Below are 17,500 nucleotides of genomic sequence, written 5' to 3' on the forward strand. Positions count from 1 at the left end.
GATTTTTTAATGTAGAAACATTTAATTTCATTATTTTTGAAGGCGTCTTTACAGCATTTCTTTGCATGTGAATAAGACTTTTGCACTGTGTGTATATTTATATATTTAACTGTGTTTCCAATATGACGGGATTTTCATGAATTTCACGTGTAAATACTCCTACAAACAATTTACGAATAAATACATGCGTAACCAGCTTGAGAAAATGAGGCCTATTGTGTGTGATGAGTGTGTATGTGTGCACTCAGTGTGTATAATATGTGTGTGTGTGTGTGTGTGTGTTTGTGTGTACACTAACAGGAGAGTTTGGAGTACATCTTCCTCATCATCTTCACACTGGAGTGTTTCCTGAAGATCGTGGCGTATGGACTTCTCTTCCACGCTGACGCATATTTACGAAACTGCTGGAACATTCTGGACTTCGTCATAGTGACGATGGGGTGAGACTGAAACATCTGTCTGTCTGCCTGTTCTTGGAAATAATTTCATTAAACACTCAATCACTAACATCAGAACAAATAGTCACATGATGAAATGAAATATATAGCATTCTCACCTCTGTCTGTCTCTCTCAGTCTCTTCACTATAGTGGTGGACTTCATTAATAATATCAGTGGTGTTGAGTCTCCGGTGGAGCAGAAAGGTGGAGGGTTTGATATGAAAGCTCTGAGAGCGTTTAGGTACTGCAGTGTGTTCAGTTACTCTATACATTTATATTAGCTAATGCTAATGCTATGTACATGTACAACAGACAGAAAGTTTAATATACAGTTGATCATTTCAGGGTGCTGAGGCCGTTACGGCTTGTCTCAGGAGTCCCGAGTGAGTCACAGCGCGCACACACACACACACACACACACACTCTCTCTCTCTCTCTCTCTCTACTTGGATGCAGTGACACTTGGTCAGGTGTTTTATAATCCAGGGTGTAATTTGTCCTCCAGGCCTGCAGGTGGTGATGAGCTCCATTCTCAAGTCCATGCTGCCGCTGTTCCACATCTCACTGCTCGTCTTCTTCATGGTGACCATCTACGCCATCATCGGCCTCGAGCTCTTCAAATGCAAGATGCACAAAACCTGCTACTACAAGGGCACGGGTTAGCACACTACCTAGTGCGCTAGAACATGAATTAAGCATTAAAAACCTTAAAACCCAACGTTAATCCCTAACTCAGCAGTAACTCACCCCAAACGGACATCATGAATTTTCTACAACCAAAAAAATCTCTGAAAATCCAGAAGACCTTTTGGTGTTTTTTTGTCACTCGAACACTAGCTGTAGTGGGAAACCTGGTTAGTGTTAGCGCTCAGTAACAGTATAGAACAGTACATTCCAGTGGAGGTGAATGTATGGAGGAATTTGTTCATTTTAATTGCTGAACTACGCTAGTGCAGCGTGTAGGATAGTGAAAAAGACTAAACTAACACATACACTATTTATTTAAACATGGCTTATCTGAATGTGACTCCTGCTAATATTCAGCACACTAAATCCACCGTCAATATTTCTATTTAAATATTTCATAAAATAAATGAATGAAAGAAAAGAAGAGTGAGTTTCTCTTGCAACCCCATTTCCAAACTGCGACCCCTAGTCTGGGAATCCCTGACCTAAACCCTAAAGCTACCCCCTAAACCCTAACTTTATCCCCTAAACCCTAAAGCTACCCCCTAAACCCTAACTTTATCCCCTAAACCCTAACTTTATCCCCTAAACCCTAAAGCTACCCCCTAAACCCTAACATTATCCCCTAAACCCTAACTTTATCCCCTAAACCCTAACTTTACCCCTAAACCCTAAAGCTACCCCCTAAACCCTAACTTTATCCCCTAAACCCTAACTTTATCCCCTAAACCCTAACATTATCCCCTAAACCCTAACTTTATCCCCTAAACCCTAACATTATCCCCTAAACCCTAACGTTACCCCTATACCCTAACATTATCCCCTAAACCCTAACTTTATCCCCTAAACTCTAACTTTACCCCCTAAACCCTAACATTATCCCCTAAACCCTAACATTATCCCCTAAACTCTAACTTTACCCCCTAAACCCTAACATTATCCCCTAAACCCTAACATTATCCCCTAAACCCTAACGTTACCCCTAAACCTTAACGTTACCCCTATACCCTAACATTATCCCCTAAACCCTAACATTATCCCCTAAACCCTAACTTTACCCCTAAACCCTAACATTACCCCCTAAACCCTAACATTACCCCTAAACCCTAACATTATCCCCTAAACCCTAACATTATCCCCTAAACCCTAACGTTACCCCTAAACCCTAACTTTATCCCCTAAACCCTAACAGTATCCCCTAAACCCTAACTTTATCCCCTAAACCCTAACATTATCCCCTAAACCCTAACTTTATCCCCTAAACCCTAACGTTACCCCTATACCCTAACATTATCCCCTAAACCCTAACATTATCCCCTAAACTCTAACTTTACCCCCTAAACCCTAACATTATCCCCTAAACCCTAACGTTACCCCTAAACCCTAACGTTACCCCTATACCCTAACGTTACCCCTATACCCTAACATTATCCCCTAAACCCTAACATTATCCCCTAAACCCTAACTTTATCCCCTAAACCCTAACGTTACCCCTAAACCCTAACTTTATCCCCTAAACCCTAACATTATCCCCTAAACCCTAACTTTATCCCCTAAACCCTAACTTTATCCCTAAACCCTAACTTTACCCCTAAACCCTAACTTTATCCCCTAAACCCTAACATTACCCCCTAACCCTAACTTTACCCCTAAACCCTAACATTACCCCTAAACCCTAACTTTACCCCTAAACCCTAACTTTATCCCCTAAACCTAATGTTACTCCTATACCCTAACTTGATCCCCTAAACCCTAACTTTATCCCCTAAACCCTAACGTTACCCCTAAACCCTAACGTTACCCCTAAACCCTAACTTGATCCCCTAAACCCTAACTTTATCCCCTAAACCCTAACGTTACCCCTAAACCCTAACGTTACCCCTATACCCTAACATTATCCCTTAAACCCTAACATTATCCCCTAAACCCTAACGTTACCCCTAAACCCTAACTTTACCCCCTAAACCCTAACTTTATCCCCTAAACCCTAACATTATCCCCTAAACCCTAACTTTATCCCCTAAACCCTAACGTTACCCCTAAACCCTAACTTTATCCCTAAACCCTAACATTATCCCTAAACCCTAACATTACCCCCTAAACCCTAACGTTATCCCCTAACCCCTAACTTTATCCCCTAAACCCTAACATTACCCCTAAACCCTAACGTTATCCCCTAACCCTAACATTATCCCCTAAACCCTTACATTACCCCTAAACCCTAACGTTATCCCCTAAACCCTAACTTTATCCCCTAACCCTAACGTTACCCCTAAACCCTAACGTTACCCCTAAACCCTAACTTTACCCCCTAAACCCTAACTTTATCCCCTAAACCCTAACATTATCCCCTAAACCCTAACTTTATCCCCTAAACCCTAACGTTACCCCTAAACCCTAACTTTATCCCTAAACCCTAACATTATCCCTAAACCCTAACATTACCCCCTAAACCCTAACATTATCCCCTAAACCCTAACATTACCCCTAAACCCTAACATTATCCCCTAAACCCTAACTTTACCCCCTAACCCTAACTTTATCCCCTAAACCCTAACATTACCCCTAAACCCTAACATTATCCCCTAAACCCTAACATTACCCCCTAAACCCTAACGTTATCCCCTAAACCCTAACTTTATCCCCTAAACCCTAACATTACCCCTAAACCCTAACGTTATCCCCTAACCCTAACTTTATCCCCTAAACCCTAACGTTACCCCTAAACCCTAACTTTATCCCTAAACCCTAACATTATCCCTAAACCCTAACATTACCCCCTAAACCCTAACGTTATCCCCTAAACCCTAACTTTATCCCCTAAACCCTAACATTACCCCTAAACCCTAACGTTATCCCCTAACCCTAACTTTATCCCCTAAACCCTAACGTTACCCCTAAACCCTAACATTATCCCCTAAACCCTAACATTATCCCTAAACCCTAACATTATCCCCTAAACCCTAACATTACCCCCTAAACCCTAACTTTACCCCCTAACCCTAACTTTATCCCCTAAACCCTAACATTACCCCTAAACCCTAACATTATCCCCTAAACCCTAACATTACCCCTAAACCCTAACGTTATCCCCTAAACCCTAACTTTATCCCCTAAACCCTAACATTACCCCTAAACCCTAACATTATCCCCTAAACCCTAACTTTATCCCCTAAACCCTAACATTACCCCTAAACCCTAACGTTATCCCCTAAACCCTAACATTACCCCTAAACCCTAACGTTATCCCCTAAACCCTAACTTTATCCCCTAAACCCTAACATTACCCCTAAACCCTAACATTATCCCCTAACCCTAACTTTATCCCCTAAACCCTAACATTACCCCTAAACCCTAACGTTATCCCCTAACCCTAACGTTACCCCTAAACCCTAACTTTATCCCCTAAACCCTAACATTACCCCTAAACCCTAACATTATCCCCTAACCCTAACTTTATCCCCTAAACCCTAACATTACCCCTAAACCCTAACGTTATCCCCTAACCCTAACGTTACCCCTAAACCCTAACGTTACCCCTAAACCCTAACGTTACCCCTAAACCCTAACATTATCCTCTAAACCCTAATGTTCCCCCTAAACCCTAACATTATCCCCTAAACCCTAACTTTATCCCCTAAACCCTAACTTTATCCCCTAAATGCCACACCCCTGCTGCTCTTCAGAACACGTTGTACTGATTTTATTTCACCATGTGACTGTTTGTGTGTGTGTGTACGTGTGTGTGTGTCAGATATCATAGCGACGGTGGAGAATGAGAAGTCTTCTCCGTGTGCTGAGGCGGGAAACGGGCGGCGCTGTGTTCTGAATGGGACGGTGTGTAAACCAGGGTGGCCCGGTCCCAATAACGGCATCACACACTTCGACAACCTGGGCTTCTCCATGCTCACTGTGTATCAGTGCATCACCACGCAGGGCTGGACAGACGTCCTCTACTGGGTGCGTCTCACTGATCAGTGTTTCAGGACAGGGTGATACGTCAGCATAACGCACTAACAATAATAATGATAAATGTGTGTGTGTGTGCGGGCTTGTGTGTGTGCGCGCGTGTGTGTGTGTGTGTGCGCGTGCAGGTGAACGATGCGATTGGGATGGAGTGGCCGTGGCTCTACTTCGTCACTCTCATTCTGCTGGGATCATTTTTCATCTTAAACATGGTGCTGGGAGTCCTGTGTGGGTCAGTGTCACACTATCACTGTGTGTGTGTGTGTGTGTGTGTGATGTATCAGAATGTATCATTGTGTATTATATTGCGTGTGTGTATTTCCCTCACTCAGTGAGTTCACTAAGGAGCGGGAGAAGAGCTCTCGGAGTGGTGAGTATCAGAAGCTGCGTGAACGTCAGCAGCTGGATGAAGATCTGAAGGGTTACATGGAGTGGATCACTCAGGCTGAGATTATGGACCCAGACCAGGAGGGTCAAGGTCAAACACACACTTACACACTCACAAGGTCAAACACACACTTACACACTCACAAGGTCAAACACACACACACTCACAAGGTCAAACACACACTTACACACTCACAAAGTCAAACACACACTTACACAATCACAAGGTCAAACACACACTTACACAATCACAAGGTCAAACACACACTTACACACTCACAAGGTCAAACACACACTTACACACTCACAAAGTCAAACACACACTTACACAATCACAAGGTCAAACACACACTTACACACTCACAAGGTCAAACACACACTTACACACTCACAAGGTCAAACACACACTTACACAATCACAAGGTCAAACACACACTTACACACTCACAAGGTCAAACACATACTTACACACTCACAAGGTCAAACACACACTTACACAATCACAAGGTCAAACACACACTTACACAATCACAAGGTCAAACACACACTTACACACTCACAAGGTCAAACACACACTTACACACTCACAAAGTCAAACACACACTTACACACTCACAAGGTCAAACACACATTTACACACTCACAAGGTCAAACACACACTTACACACTCACAAGGTCAAACACACACTTACACAATCACAAGGTCAAACACACACTTACACAATCACAAGGTCAAACACACATTTACACACTCACAAGGTCAAACACACACTTACACACTCACAAGGTCAAACACACACTTACACACTCACAAAGTCAAACACACACTTACACACTCACAAGGTCAAACACACAATCACAAGGTCAAACACACACTTACACACTCACAAGGTCAAACACACACACACTCACAAGGTCAAACACACACACACTCACAAGGTCAAACACACACTTACACACTCACAAGGTCAAACACACACTTACACAATCACAAGGTCAAACACACACTTACACACTCACAAGGTCAAACACACATTTACACACTCACAAAGTCAAACACACACTTACACACTCACAAGGTCAAACACACACTTACACACTCACAAAGTCAAACACACACTTACACACTCACAAGATCAAACACACACTTACACACTCACAAGGTCAAACACACACTTACACAATCACAAGGTCAAACACACACTTACACAATCACAAGGTCAAACACACACTTACACACTCACAAGGTCAAACACACACTTACACACTCACAATATTCTGGTGTCTCTCTCTGTCTCTCTGTCTCTCTGTCCTCTGATGTCCCTCAGGTCTGCTGCCGCTGCAGGAGAGAGGTTCGGAGACGGAGAGTCTGTACGAGTTGGAGGGTCTAAACAGACTCATGTACTACGTGTGAGTGATCACTTATTGTTTCCACTTCCTGCTGAAGAAATATTGACATATATTTTGATCTTAATTGTTTTGGAGTGAAACTGACACCATGTTCTCCTCAGACGTCATGCTCGTCGCTGGAATCGGTTCTTCCGGAGGAAGTGCCGTGTCTGGGTGAAATCCAAGCTCTTCTACTGGCTCATATTCCTGCTGGTATTCTTCAACACGCTGGTCATCGCCACGGAGCATCATCAGCAGACCCAGTCCCTCACCGACTTCCAAGGTCAAGCTCCTATCAGACTCCCATTCCACATTAACAGATTAACGCCATCACACTCCTCAGATTAACATCAGATTTTTCATATTAACATTATTATATCTACAATCAGTTTGGGAGAGTTCCAGTTTGGGACAGTTCCGGTTTGGGACAGTTTCAGTTTGGGACAGTTCCAGTTTGGGAGAGTTCCAGTTTGGGAGAGTTCCAGTTTGGGACAGTTCCAGTCCCATGTTTGCAGGGAGTTGATTGTTTTCCGGTGTCTCACTGTCCATAGAGAGTTCGAATAAAGCTCTGCTGTCTCTGTTCGCGGTGGAGATGGTGCTGAAGATGTATGCTCTCGGCCTGCCTGCCTACTTCATGTCTCTGTTTAACCGTTTCGACTGTTTCGTCGTGTCTGTGGGGATTCTGGAGCTCGTCTTGGTCCACATGGGCGTCATGTCCACCATGGGCATCTCAGTTATGCGCTGCATTCGCCTGCTGCGCCTCATCAAAGTCACCAAGTACACACTTTCATCTTACATTTAATTTAATCTTAATGTGTTCAGTGTCTCAGCTTTCAGAGTAAAAGTGTAACGTTAAATCACAAACCACTTGCTGTGTAATCAAAGTGATCAAGTGTGCATTAAACAGCCCAGATCCCTTCACGTATACAGTGTGTGTGTGTGTGTGTGTGTGTGTTAGGTACTGGACGTCTCTCAGTAACTTGGTGGCGTCTCTGTTGAACTCGGTGCGCTCTATCGCGTCTCTCCTGCTCCTCCTCTTCCTCTTTATCGTCATCTTCGCTCTGCTCGGCATGCAGGTGTTCGGCGGAAAATTCAACTTCCCCGACCAGAAAATAAGACGAAGCAACTTCGATAATTTCCCTCAGGCGCTCATCACCGTCTTCCAGGTAATGACACACACACAACACACAAGCACACACAAGTACACACAGGACACACAAATACACACTCTTAATTAATATAATTTCATATTAATAATAATGTAATATTCACATAAGCACGTGGAGAAAAATCCATCATGAGAGATCAGAACACTCTACTGTCTCACTCTCTAACTGTCTCACCTTCTGTATATCTCCTTCACTCTCTGTCTCTCTCCCTCTGTCTGTCTCACTCTCTGTCTGTCTCACTCTCTGTCTGTCTCACTCTCTGTCTTTCTCTCCCTCTGTCTGTCTTCCTCTGTCTGTCTCTCTCTCCCTCTGTCTGTCTCACTCTCTGTCTCTCTCCCTCTGTCTGTCTCACTCTCTGTCTCTCTCCCTCTGTCTGTCTCACTCTCTGTCTCTCTCTCCCTCTGTCTGTGTCACTGTCTCTCTCTCCCTCTGTCTGTCTCACTCTCTGTCTCTCTCCCTCTGTCTGTCTCACTCTCTGTCTCTCTCTCCCTCTGTCTGTGTCACTGTCTCTCTCTCCCTCTGTCTGTCTCACTCTCTGTCTGTCTCTCTCTCCCTCTGTCTGTCTCTCTCTCCCTCTGTCTGTCTGTCTGTCTGTCTCACTCTCTGTCTCTCTCCCTCGGTGTAGATCCTGACAGGAGAGGACTGGAACAGTGTGATGTATGATGGTATCATGGCTCATGGAGGTCCTGTGATGCCTGGGATCCTCGTCAGCATTTACTTTATCATCCTGTTCATCTGTGGTAACTGTATCCTTTACCCAGTGTGTGTGTGTGTGTGTGTGTGTGTGTATGTGTGTGTGTGTGTTTTCCTGAGCTGTCCCACACAGATATCCTGTTAAATGTGTTCTTGGCCATTGCGGTGGATAACCTGGCCGAGGCTGAGAGTCTAACCTCTGCCCAGAAGGAAAAGGCCGAGGAAAAGAAACGTAAAAAGATGCTCAGGTGAGGCCAAAGGTCACAAGTGTCACTAATTGTCAGGGCTGTCACACTAATGTTTACAGGTCTGATGTGATGTGTGATTCAGATCTAAAGTGTCTGATAAAGGTGATGAAGATAAAACTCTGGCTAAGAAACTGGCAGAGCAGCGAGCAAAGACGGAGGGAATCCCGACCACGGCCAGGGTGAAAAATTAACACACATTCTTTTATTTAGCGCGACATTTTCCTCTATTTAATTGTTTTAATTACTGAACAGTGACAGTGTAATAGTGTGTATTAAAAACATGACGTCTCTGATGTGATCAGCTGAAGGTGGACGAGTTTGAGTCCAATGTAAATGAGATTAAAGACCCTTTCCCACCAGCTGACTTTCCAGGTGAGTAGAGCAGTGTGTGTGTGTGTGTGTGTGTGTGTGTGTGTGTGTGTGTGTTCAGGACTCAATACAGAGTATTTACACTTACAACAGGAGGTTTTTTTTTTTAGAATTTCCAGAGTAAGTTAGTATTTTAATATTTTAAAGTCTTTCTGAACTAAACTCCTCTTTATGGCAAATTTTAATTATATTGTAGAAAAAACCCTAAAAGTTTGATTTGGAATAAATTTGTTACTACAGTACCAATTTAACAGTTTCATTTAAAACAGAAACTTTCTTAACACATAGGACTTTTTCCAGTTGGTGTATTCATGCATATTAATCAGTTTGGCAGTTTTACTCATTTGTTGCACATTAAACAACACACTTTTTATTTAACACAAATAAATATTTTGTGGTTTAAAATGACGTCTTCAGAGGGACTTTCTTAAGAACTGAGTCCTAAAATTCCTTTGTTATGTCCTTATTCATTTCGTCTGTTGGTGTAGAGTGCTAGCTGATGAGTAATGTTTTGTTGTGGCCATTACCTAGGTGATGATGAGGAGGAGGAGCCTGAGATACCCACCAGTCCGAGGCCTCGGCCAATGGCTGATCTGCAGCTGAAGGAGACGGTGGTGCCGATGCCTGAGGCCAGCTCCTTCTTCATCTTTGGCCCACAGAACAAGTGTGTATAAAGACAGACAGACAGTGAGACAGATTACTGCTATCATGCGACCATCAGCAATCACATGTTCATTTCTCTCACCAGGTTCCGTAAGTTGTGCCACCGCATCATCAACGCCACAACATTTACCAACATCATCCTCCTCTTCATCCTGCTGAGCAGCATCTCTCTGGCAGCTGAGGACCCCATTGACCCGTTGTCCTTCAGAAACCAGGTACATGTCCCCCTGCTGCAGGTAAAACACCTGAGTGAGAAGCTGCAGGTTCAGACAGAGGATTTACTGTCTGCTCTGAGACTTACCTGAGGCTGCTTTTATCACTGAGCTCTTCAATAACGCAACATAATCTATAAATCTCCACATGCTGGTGTCCTGCTGCGGTGTAGGTTCTGGCGTACGCAGACATCGTCTTCACCTCTGTCTTCACGGCTGAGATCGTGCTGAAGGTAATACGGTAACTACATCTGTAACATCTGTCTGTCTAAAACATGTTTAACCACCAGAGCTATAACGTCAAATTGTGTAAGTAATATTTTTAAAATAGTTAAATGTAACAAATATAATTAATGTAACTATAACATGAGTTAAGTGTCACTGTGTGTAACGCGTAACATCTGTTATTTTTAAAGGGAACAACTGTAACTGTACAGTGTAACAGTCGTAAATGTAGTCACCGTAACGTGTGTGAGCTGTGCGAGTGACTCGCCTCATCTGTGTCCATTCCAGATGACAACCTACGGCGCTTTCTTACACAAAGGCTCCTTCTGCAGGAACTCCTTCAACATCCTGGACCTGATCGTAGTCGGAGTCTCGCTGCTCTCCATGGGGATGGAGTGAGTTTCGTCCACAATCTCTTACAAACAAATGACATTTTGTGTTTGTGTGTTTGTGTGTGTGTGTGTAAGAGGTGTGTTAGTGATTGTGTGTGTTGATGATGTAGATCCAGTGCCATTTCTGTAGTGAAGATCTTGCGAGTGCTGAGAGTCCTGAGACCTTTACGAGCCATAAACAGAGCAAAAGGACTCAAGGTGAATTTACACACATGTACATTCACACACACACACACAAAATGGTCCATTGTAAATTTACTAGAAATGAAAGAAACGTTTTTATGTGCTTGGGTTTAGTTTTAACTAATTCATATTTTCATTACAGAGATGATGTTCTGATTATTCTAAGGAAAATATGGAACAACACGATTAAAGCTGCAGTGTCACATATTCATTGTGTGTTTTGTGTGTGTTTGTTTCAGCACGTGGTTCAATGTGTGTTTGTGGCCATTAAGACGATCGGGAACATTGTGCTGGTCACCATGCTGCTGGACTTCATGTTCGCCTGCATCGGAGTTCAGCTGTTCAGGGTGAAGAGCTCGCTGTACATATAACTGATCACTCCACACCATCTGAGTGACAGCAGTGTGTGTGTGTGTGCGTGTGTGAGCGTGCGTGTGTATGTGTGTGTGTTAGTGACCCTGCTGCTGCTGCTGTGTGTGTGTGTTAGTGACCCTAGTGTGTGTGTGTGTGTGTGTGCATTAGTGACCATGTAGCTGTCAGCTCTTCAGAACACATCACATATTAAATTGTCACTGTAGTGAAAGACGGTGAAATCTGGTTGATATTGAGAGATAATTTCTTTCTCAGGGTAAATTTTACGCCTGCACAGATCCACTCAAGATGACAGAAGCAGCGTGCAGGTGAGGTTTTACTCTACACTCGAGCATCATATCAGGTTCAGTTTTAAAATTAGTCTGCACTCCTTTGAGTGGACAGGTACACTCGTCTTCACCCATCTCCCGATCTTTCACATCTGGCTCCAAGCACTACTCCCTGGTACACCACTTCAGCTGGCGGGTGAAAGAACATGAGGGCTGCTCTCCAAGAGACCCACTTGGCAAAAAGAGAGATTGGTAAAGAGGTTATACGTTCCTCTGGCAAGGCAAAGGCTCAGACAAAGCTTTGCTGTCACTACTCAAGATGATGGAGCACTGCTCTGTCTTCTCTTTCTGCTATAACACAGACACTATGCTACACAGGTGTCCACCAGAAGCAACGTTCAGAAAACATCTCAACACTGTGCAAATGATTACTGACTTTGACTGTGTAGAAGCATCCAGTTTGCAGCTGATTCAGGCAACATTCCTGGAATGTATGATGGGATTGAAAGAGCCATCAGTCCGATGTGGAGCAAAAAGATAACACTGAAGTCAACTACCAGGGAAAATATCAAAGACAAAGGCAATCAGCTGGAGAGATGGGTGGAGCAGTACTTTTACCTGTATTCATGGGAAAACACCATCCTCAGACACCACCCTTGACTTGATCGAATGGCTCCCCATCATGGCCATCTAGACAAGACACCCACTGTACAGAAGCTGAGCAAAGCCATTGACTGCCTGCAACTAGGAAGGCCCCTGGACTAAATGGAATACCACCAGAACCAAGGATGTGCCCAGGATGCCTTGCTAGATCCTCTAGGGTTGTGTGCTTGCTGTCACCCTATTTGGCATCTTCCTTGCAGTTGTGTTCAAACGCGCCTTTGGATAATTTACCGAGAGGGTCTACCTCTGAACCAGTTCAAATGGAAAGCTGTTCAGTACATCTCAGCTGAGGGCAAAAACTAATATTCGTAAGGCCATTCTCAGAGATGTTGTTTGCAGATGACGTGGCCTTGGTATCTCACACCATCTCACATGAAGAGCAGTCTGAAGAAAACAAATGTAATGGGCCAGGGCATGGAGGTGCTACTGGAGGTGGTACATGAGTTTACCTAGCTCGGTTCCACGGTTACAGGTGACCTCTTCCGGGACAGGGAAATCAACCGTGCAGTCACAACCTTCACCAGGCTAACAAAGAGAATGTGGGAAAACAACAAGCTGACGGTCCACACCAAAGTGACAGTCTACATTGCGTGCAAGCCTAAACACCCTTCTGTATGGTAGTCCTGGATTATCTACTCCCAGCAAAAAGGAGACTCAACTCCTTCCACCTGTCCAGCGTACAGTGCAGTCTTAGCAACATGAGGTGCAACCGGGTCACTGATATTGAGGTCCTTACCCCTGCCCAATCTGACAGTGTATTCACAATGCTCTGACAGTGTCAACTCTGGTGACATGTTCATCGCATGCTGGATGGGAGAATTGCAAAAGACCTGCTGTGTGGTGAATTGGCCTCCAGAAAGAGAGCACAAGGGTGGCCCCATCTCCAATTCAAAGACTCTTATAAAGAGATTTGAAGTTGCTGGACATGCTGGTGGAACAAAAACTGCCATTCCAGCGTGGGGCTCCACAGCCACAGCAGACACTTTTCTAGTGTCACCTGATAAATTACATATTTTCTGGATGCAGATACGTGGTCTTCCAAGACTGACAGATGTCAAAGAAGAAGAGCCCCATCACTGCATCTGCACTGGTGGATTATATGTAAATTATCAAAAGTCAATTCTGAAGATTGGCATCTTTTATTTCTCCACTAAATAAACACTGTCTAGCTCAAAGAAACGAGTGTGTTAAATGCAGTACACTACGTACGAGTGCGTTAAATACAGTACACTACGTACGAGTGCGTTAAATACAGTACACTAAGTACGAGTGCGTTAAATACAGTACACTAAGTACGAGTGCGTTAAATGCAGTACACTACGTACGAGTGCGTTAAATGCAGTACACTACGTACGAGTGCGTTAAATACAGTACACTAAGTACGAGTGCGTTAAATACAGTACACTAAGTACGAGTGCGTTAAATACAGTACACTACGTACGAGTGCGTTAAATGCAGTACACTACGTACGAGTGCGTTAAATACAGTACACTAAGTACGAGTGCGTTAAATACAGTACACTACGTACGAGTGCGTTAAATACAGTACACTAAGTACGAGTGCGTTAAATGCAGTACACTAAGTACGAGTGCGTTAAATACAGTACACTAAGTACGAGTGCGTTAAATACAGTACACTAAGTACGAGTGCGTTAAATGCAGTACACTACGTACGAGTGCGTTAAATGCAGTACACTACGTACGAGTGCGTTAAATGCAGTACACTACGTACGAGTGCGTTAAATGCAGTACACTAAGTACGAGTGCGTTAAATACAGTACACTACGTACGAGTGCGTTAAATACAGTACACTAAGTACGAGTGCGTTAAATACAGTACACTACGTACGAGTGCGTTAAATACAGTACACTAAGTACGAGTGCGTTAAATGCAGTACACTAAGTACGAGTGCGTTAAATACAGTACACTAAGTACGAGTGCGTTAAATACAGTACACTAAGTACGAGTGCGTTAAATGCAGTACACTAAGTACGAGTGCGTTAAATGCAGTACACTAAGTACGAGTGCGTTAAATGCAGTACACTAAGTACGAGTGCGTTAAATGCAGTACACTACGTACGAGTGCGTTAAATGCAGTACACTACGTACGAGTGCGTTAAATGCAGTACACTAAGTACGAGTGCGTTAAATACAGTACACTAAGTACGAGTGCGTTAAATACAGTACACTACGTACGAGTGCGTTAAATACAGTACACTACGTACGAGTGCGTTAAATGCAGTACACTAAGTACGAGTGCGTTAAATGCAGTACACTAAGTACGAGTGCGTTAAATACAGTACACTAAGAACGAGTGCGTTAAATGCAGTACACTACGTACGAGTGCGTTAAATACAGTACACTACGTACGAGTGCGTTAAATACAGTACACTACGTACGAGTGCGTTAAATACAGTACACTTAGACTACACTTACGCTACAGTTACACTACTAACGCTTGTTAGCTTTAATTTTAAAAGAAACCAAGTTTAGGGTTGTTTTGTTTTTAGGGGGACATTTATCTATTACCAGGACAACGCTCTGCACGAGATGGTGATCCGCAAGAGGGAGTGGATTAACAGCGACTTAAACTTTGACAATGTGCTGAACGGCATGCTGGCACTTTTCACTGCCTCCACGTTTGAGGGCTGGCCAAAGTAATGCATCACACACCTACTGCTTTACACTTCAGCTCATTCATATGAAATTAGTCACAATACACATTTTACATTTAGAGAGCAGACGTACCCTACTCTGTGTGTGTGTGTGTGTGTGTGTGTAGGCTGCTGTATAAAGCCATCGATTCCAACATGGAGGATGTCGGCCCTGTGTACAATAACCGCATCGGAATCTCCATCTTCTTTATCGTCTATCTCATCCTCATCGCCTTCTTCATGATGAACATTTTTGTTGGCTTCGTGATCGTCACCTTCCAGGAGCAGGGGGAGCAGGAATACAAGAACTGTGAGCTGGACAAGAACCAGGTAGAACACCTGCTCATGTACACTACACCCCTGCAACCACAAAATTCAGGACTTTAATTCTGTGTCTGTGTGTGTGTGTGTGTGTGTCTGCAGCGCCAGTGTGTGCAGTACGCTCTGAAGGCCCGCCCACTGCGATGCTACATTCCCAAAAACCCATATCAATATCAAGTGTGGTACATTGTGACTTCCTGCTACTTTGAGTACCTGATGTTCCTCCTCATCATGCTGAACACCATGTGCCTGGGGATGCAGGTATGAACAGCACACCACCTGCTCTCAGTGCAACATGCAACAAACACCAGCTTCTTACAGTGAATTCTGTCTGATTGTGATGATATTTGTTTGTGTTTAAGTTGTGTTTGAGTTGAGTTGTGTGTCTGAGTTGTGTGTCTGAGTTGAGTTGTGTGTTTGAGTTGTGTGTCTGAGTTGAGTTGTGTGTTTGAGTTGTTTTTTTGAGTTGAGTTGTGTGTTTGAGTTGTGTGTTTGAGACTGAGCTGTGTGTTTGAGTTGAGTTGTGTGTTTGAGTTGTGTGGTTGAGACTAAGTTGTTTGAGTTGTGTGTTTGAGTTGAGTTGTGTGTTTGAGACTGAGCTGTGTTTGAGTTGAGTTGTGTGTTTGAGTTGTGTGTCTGAGTTGAGTTGTGTTTGAGTTGTTTTTTTGAGTTGTGTGTTTGAGTTGTGTGTCTGAGTTGAGTTGTGTGTTTGAGTTGTTTTTTTGAGTTGAGTTGTGTGTTTGAGTTGTTTGTTTGAGACTGAGCTGTGTGTTTGAGTTGAGTTGTGTGTTTGAGTTGTGTGTTTGAGTTGTGTGGTTGAGACTAAGTTGTGTGTTTGAGTTGTGTGTTTGAGTTGAGTTGTGTGTTTGAGTTGAGTTGTGTGTTTGAGACTGAGCTGTGTGTTTGAGTTGAGTTGTGTGTTTGAGTTGTGTGTTTGAGTTGTGTGGTTGAGACTAAGTTGTGTGTTTGAGTTGTGTGTTTGAGTTGAGTTGTGTGTTTGAGTTGTGTGTTTGAGACTGAGCTGTGTTTGAGTTGAGTTGTGTGTTTGAGACTAAGTTGTGTGTTTGAGTTGTTTTGTGTGTTTGATATTGAGTTGTGTTGTAAATCCTGCAGCACTGTAATCAGTCGGAGCACATCACTCACCTGTCTGATATGCTGAACGTGATCTTCACTGTGCTTTTCACTGTCGAGATGATCCTTAAAGTTGGAGCCTTCAAAGCCAAGGTGAACTACATTACCCATAATGCCTCAGTCAGGGTTAATGAACAAATTTACAACTTAAATAACTACATAACCCGTAATGCCGCACCTCTCTCTCTCTCAGGGTTATTTCGGAGACCCGTGGAATGTTTTTGACTTTGTCATTGTTGTCGGCAGCATTGTCGACGTCATTCTGAGTGAGATTAATGTAGGTTTTATAGTTTTTAATCTGAGATCATCATCTTCATCATCATCGTTACACACCTGGTTTAATTTCTCTCAAAACCATAAGGACATCATCATGTCTAACACGCACGTCTTATTCACCATGTATTTGCATTTCTATATGCTTTATATGTTGTTGTTAATGATGGCGTACGACGACAATGATGCTGAAACGCCTCTCTCTCTGTAACTCCGCCCCCTCCGCCTTCCCCTCCGCCTTCCCCTCCGCCTTCCCCTCCGCCTTCCCCTCCGCCCTCAGGTGGCGCTGGCTGCACAGGGAGGTCTGTACTGTCTGACCGGCTGTGAGGTATTTCTGTCTGCTGCTTTTACTATTAAACCAATGAGACAGATCCAGGAGTTCTAGATCCTGACTCTGTGTGTGTGTGTGTGTGTGTGTGTGTGTGTGTGTGTGTGTGTGGGCTCTTTTATCAGGAAGTGAACCCGATGCAGGAGATTGCAGTGAGTACTCACTCTCAGTGCTCAAATATATCTTTATAACAAGAGAAGAAAATGTATGCATTCATAGAACAATGATTTAAAATAGTTTATTATTTTATATATATATATATATATATATATGTGTGTGTGTGTGTGTGTGTGTGTGTGTAGGATTCTGAGAACATGAGTGTGTCCATCACACTGTTCCGTCTGTTCCGTGTGATGCGCCTGGTGAAGCTGCTGAATCGCTTTGAGGGAATTCGAAACCTGCTGTGGACCTTCATCAAGTCCTTCCAGGTCTGTGTGTGTGTGTGGGTGTGTGTGTGTGTGTACTATT

General features: G+C 43.5%; 1 protein-coding gene across 2 annotated transcripts in view; it reads left to right on the forward strand.

The window, feature by feature from the left end:
- Nucleotides 1–17,500, forward strand: part of LOC113525738 (dihydropyridine-sensitive L-type skeletal muscle calcium channel subunit alpha-1) — a 257,951-nt gene that overhangs the window by 3,625 nt on the left and 236,826 nt on the right. For both annotated transcript variants that reach the window (XM_053227113.1, XM_053227112.1), the window contains 30 exons: nucleotides 301–440; nucleotides 576–680; nucleotides 785–822; nucleotides 945–1,097; nucleotides 4,881–5,086; nucleotides 5,221–5,324; nucleotides 5,425–5,570; nucleotides 6,808–6,889; nucleotides 6,991–7,151; nucleotides 7,420–7,645; nucleotides 7,827–8,034; nucleotides 8,663–8,783; nucleotides 8,864–8,978; nucleotides 9,061–9,157; nucleotides 9,281–9,350; nucleotides 9,879–10,011; nucleotides 10,096–10,225; nucleotides 10,396–10,455; nucleotides 10,736–10,842; nucleotides 10,950–11,037; nucleotides 11,262–11,369; nucleotides 11,650–11,702; nucleotides 14,836–14,982; nucleotides 15,108–15,309; nucleotides 15,403–15,561; nucleotides 16,414–16,524; nucleotides 16,625–16,708; nucleotides 16,985–17,032; nucleotides 17,158–17,184; nucleotides 17,335–17,460. In XM_053227113.1, the coding sequence (XP_053083088.1) occupies nucleotides 301–440; nucleotides 576–680; nucleotides 785–822; nucleotides 945–1,097; nucleotides 4,881–5,086; nucleotides 5,221–5,324; nucleotides 5,425–5,570; nucleotides 6,808–6,889; nucleotides 6,991–7,151; nucleotides 7,420–7,645; nucleotides 7,827–8,034; nucleotides 8,663–8,783; nucleotides 8,864–8,978; nucleotides 9,061–9,157; nucleotides 9,281–9,350; nucleotides 9,879–10,011; nucleotides 10,096–10,225; nucleotides 10,396–10,455; nucleotides 10,736–10,842; nucleotides 10,950–11,037; nucleotides 11,262–11,369; nucleotides 11,650–11,702; nucleotides 14,836–14,982; nucleotides 15,108–15,309; nucleotides 15,403–15,561; nucleotides 16,414–16,524; nucleotides 16,625–16,708; nucleotides 16,985–17,032; nucleotides 17,158–17,184; nucleotides 17,335–17,460 (3,555 nt within the window). The remainder of the gene's footprint in view (nucleotides 1–300; nucleotides 441–575; nucleotides 681–784; nucleotides 823–944; nucleotides 1,098–4,880; nucleotides 5,087–5,220; nucleotides 5,325–5,424; nucleotides 5,571–6,807; nucleotides 6,890–6,990; nucleotides 7,152–7,419; nucleotides 7,646–7,826; nucleotides 8,035–8,662; nucleotides 8,784–8,863; nucleotides 8,979–9,060; nucleotides 9,158–9,280; nucleotides 9,351–9,878; nucleotides 10,012–10,095; nucleotides 10,226–10,395; nucleotides 10,456–10,735; nucleotides 10,843–10,949; nucleotides 11,038–11,261; nucleotides 11,370–11,649; nucleotides 11,703–14,835; nucleotides 14,983–15,107; nucleotides 15,310–15,402; nucleotides 15,562–16,413; nucleotides 16,525–16,624; nucleotides 16,709–16,984; nucleotides 17,033–17,157; nucleotides 17,185–17,334; nucleotides 17,461–17,500) is intronic.

Source organism: Pangasianodon hypophthalmus, chromosome 20 (assembly GCF_027358585.1).
Source record: "Pangasianodon hypophthalmus isolate fPanHyp1 chromosome 20, fPanHyp1.pri, whole genome shotgun sequence".
In the NCBI taxonomy this organism is placed as follows: Eukaryota; Metazoa; Chordata; class Actinopteri; order Siluriformes; family Pangasiidae; genus Pangasianodon; species Pangasianodon hypophthalmus.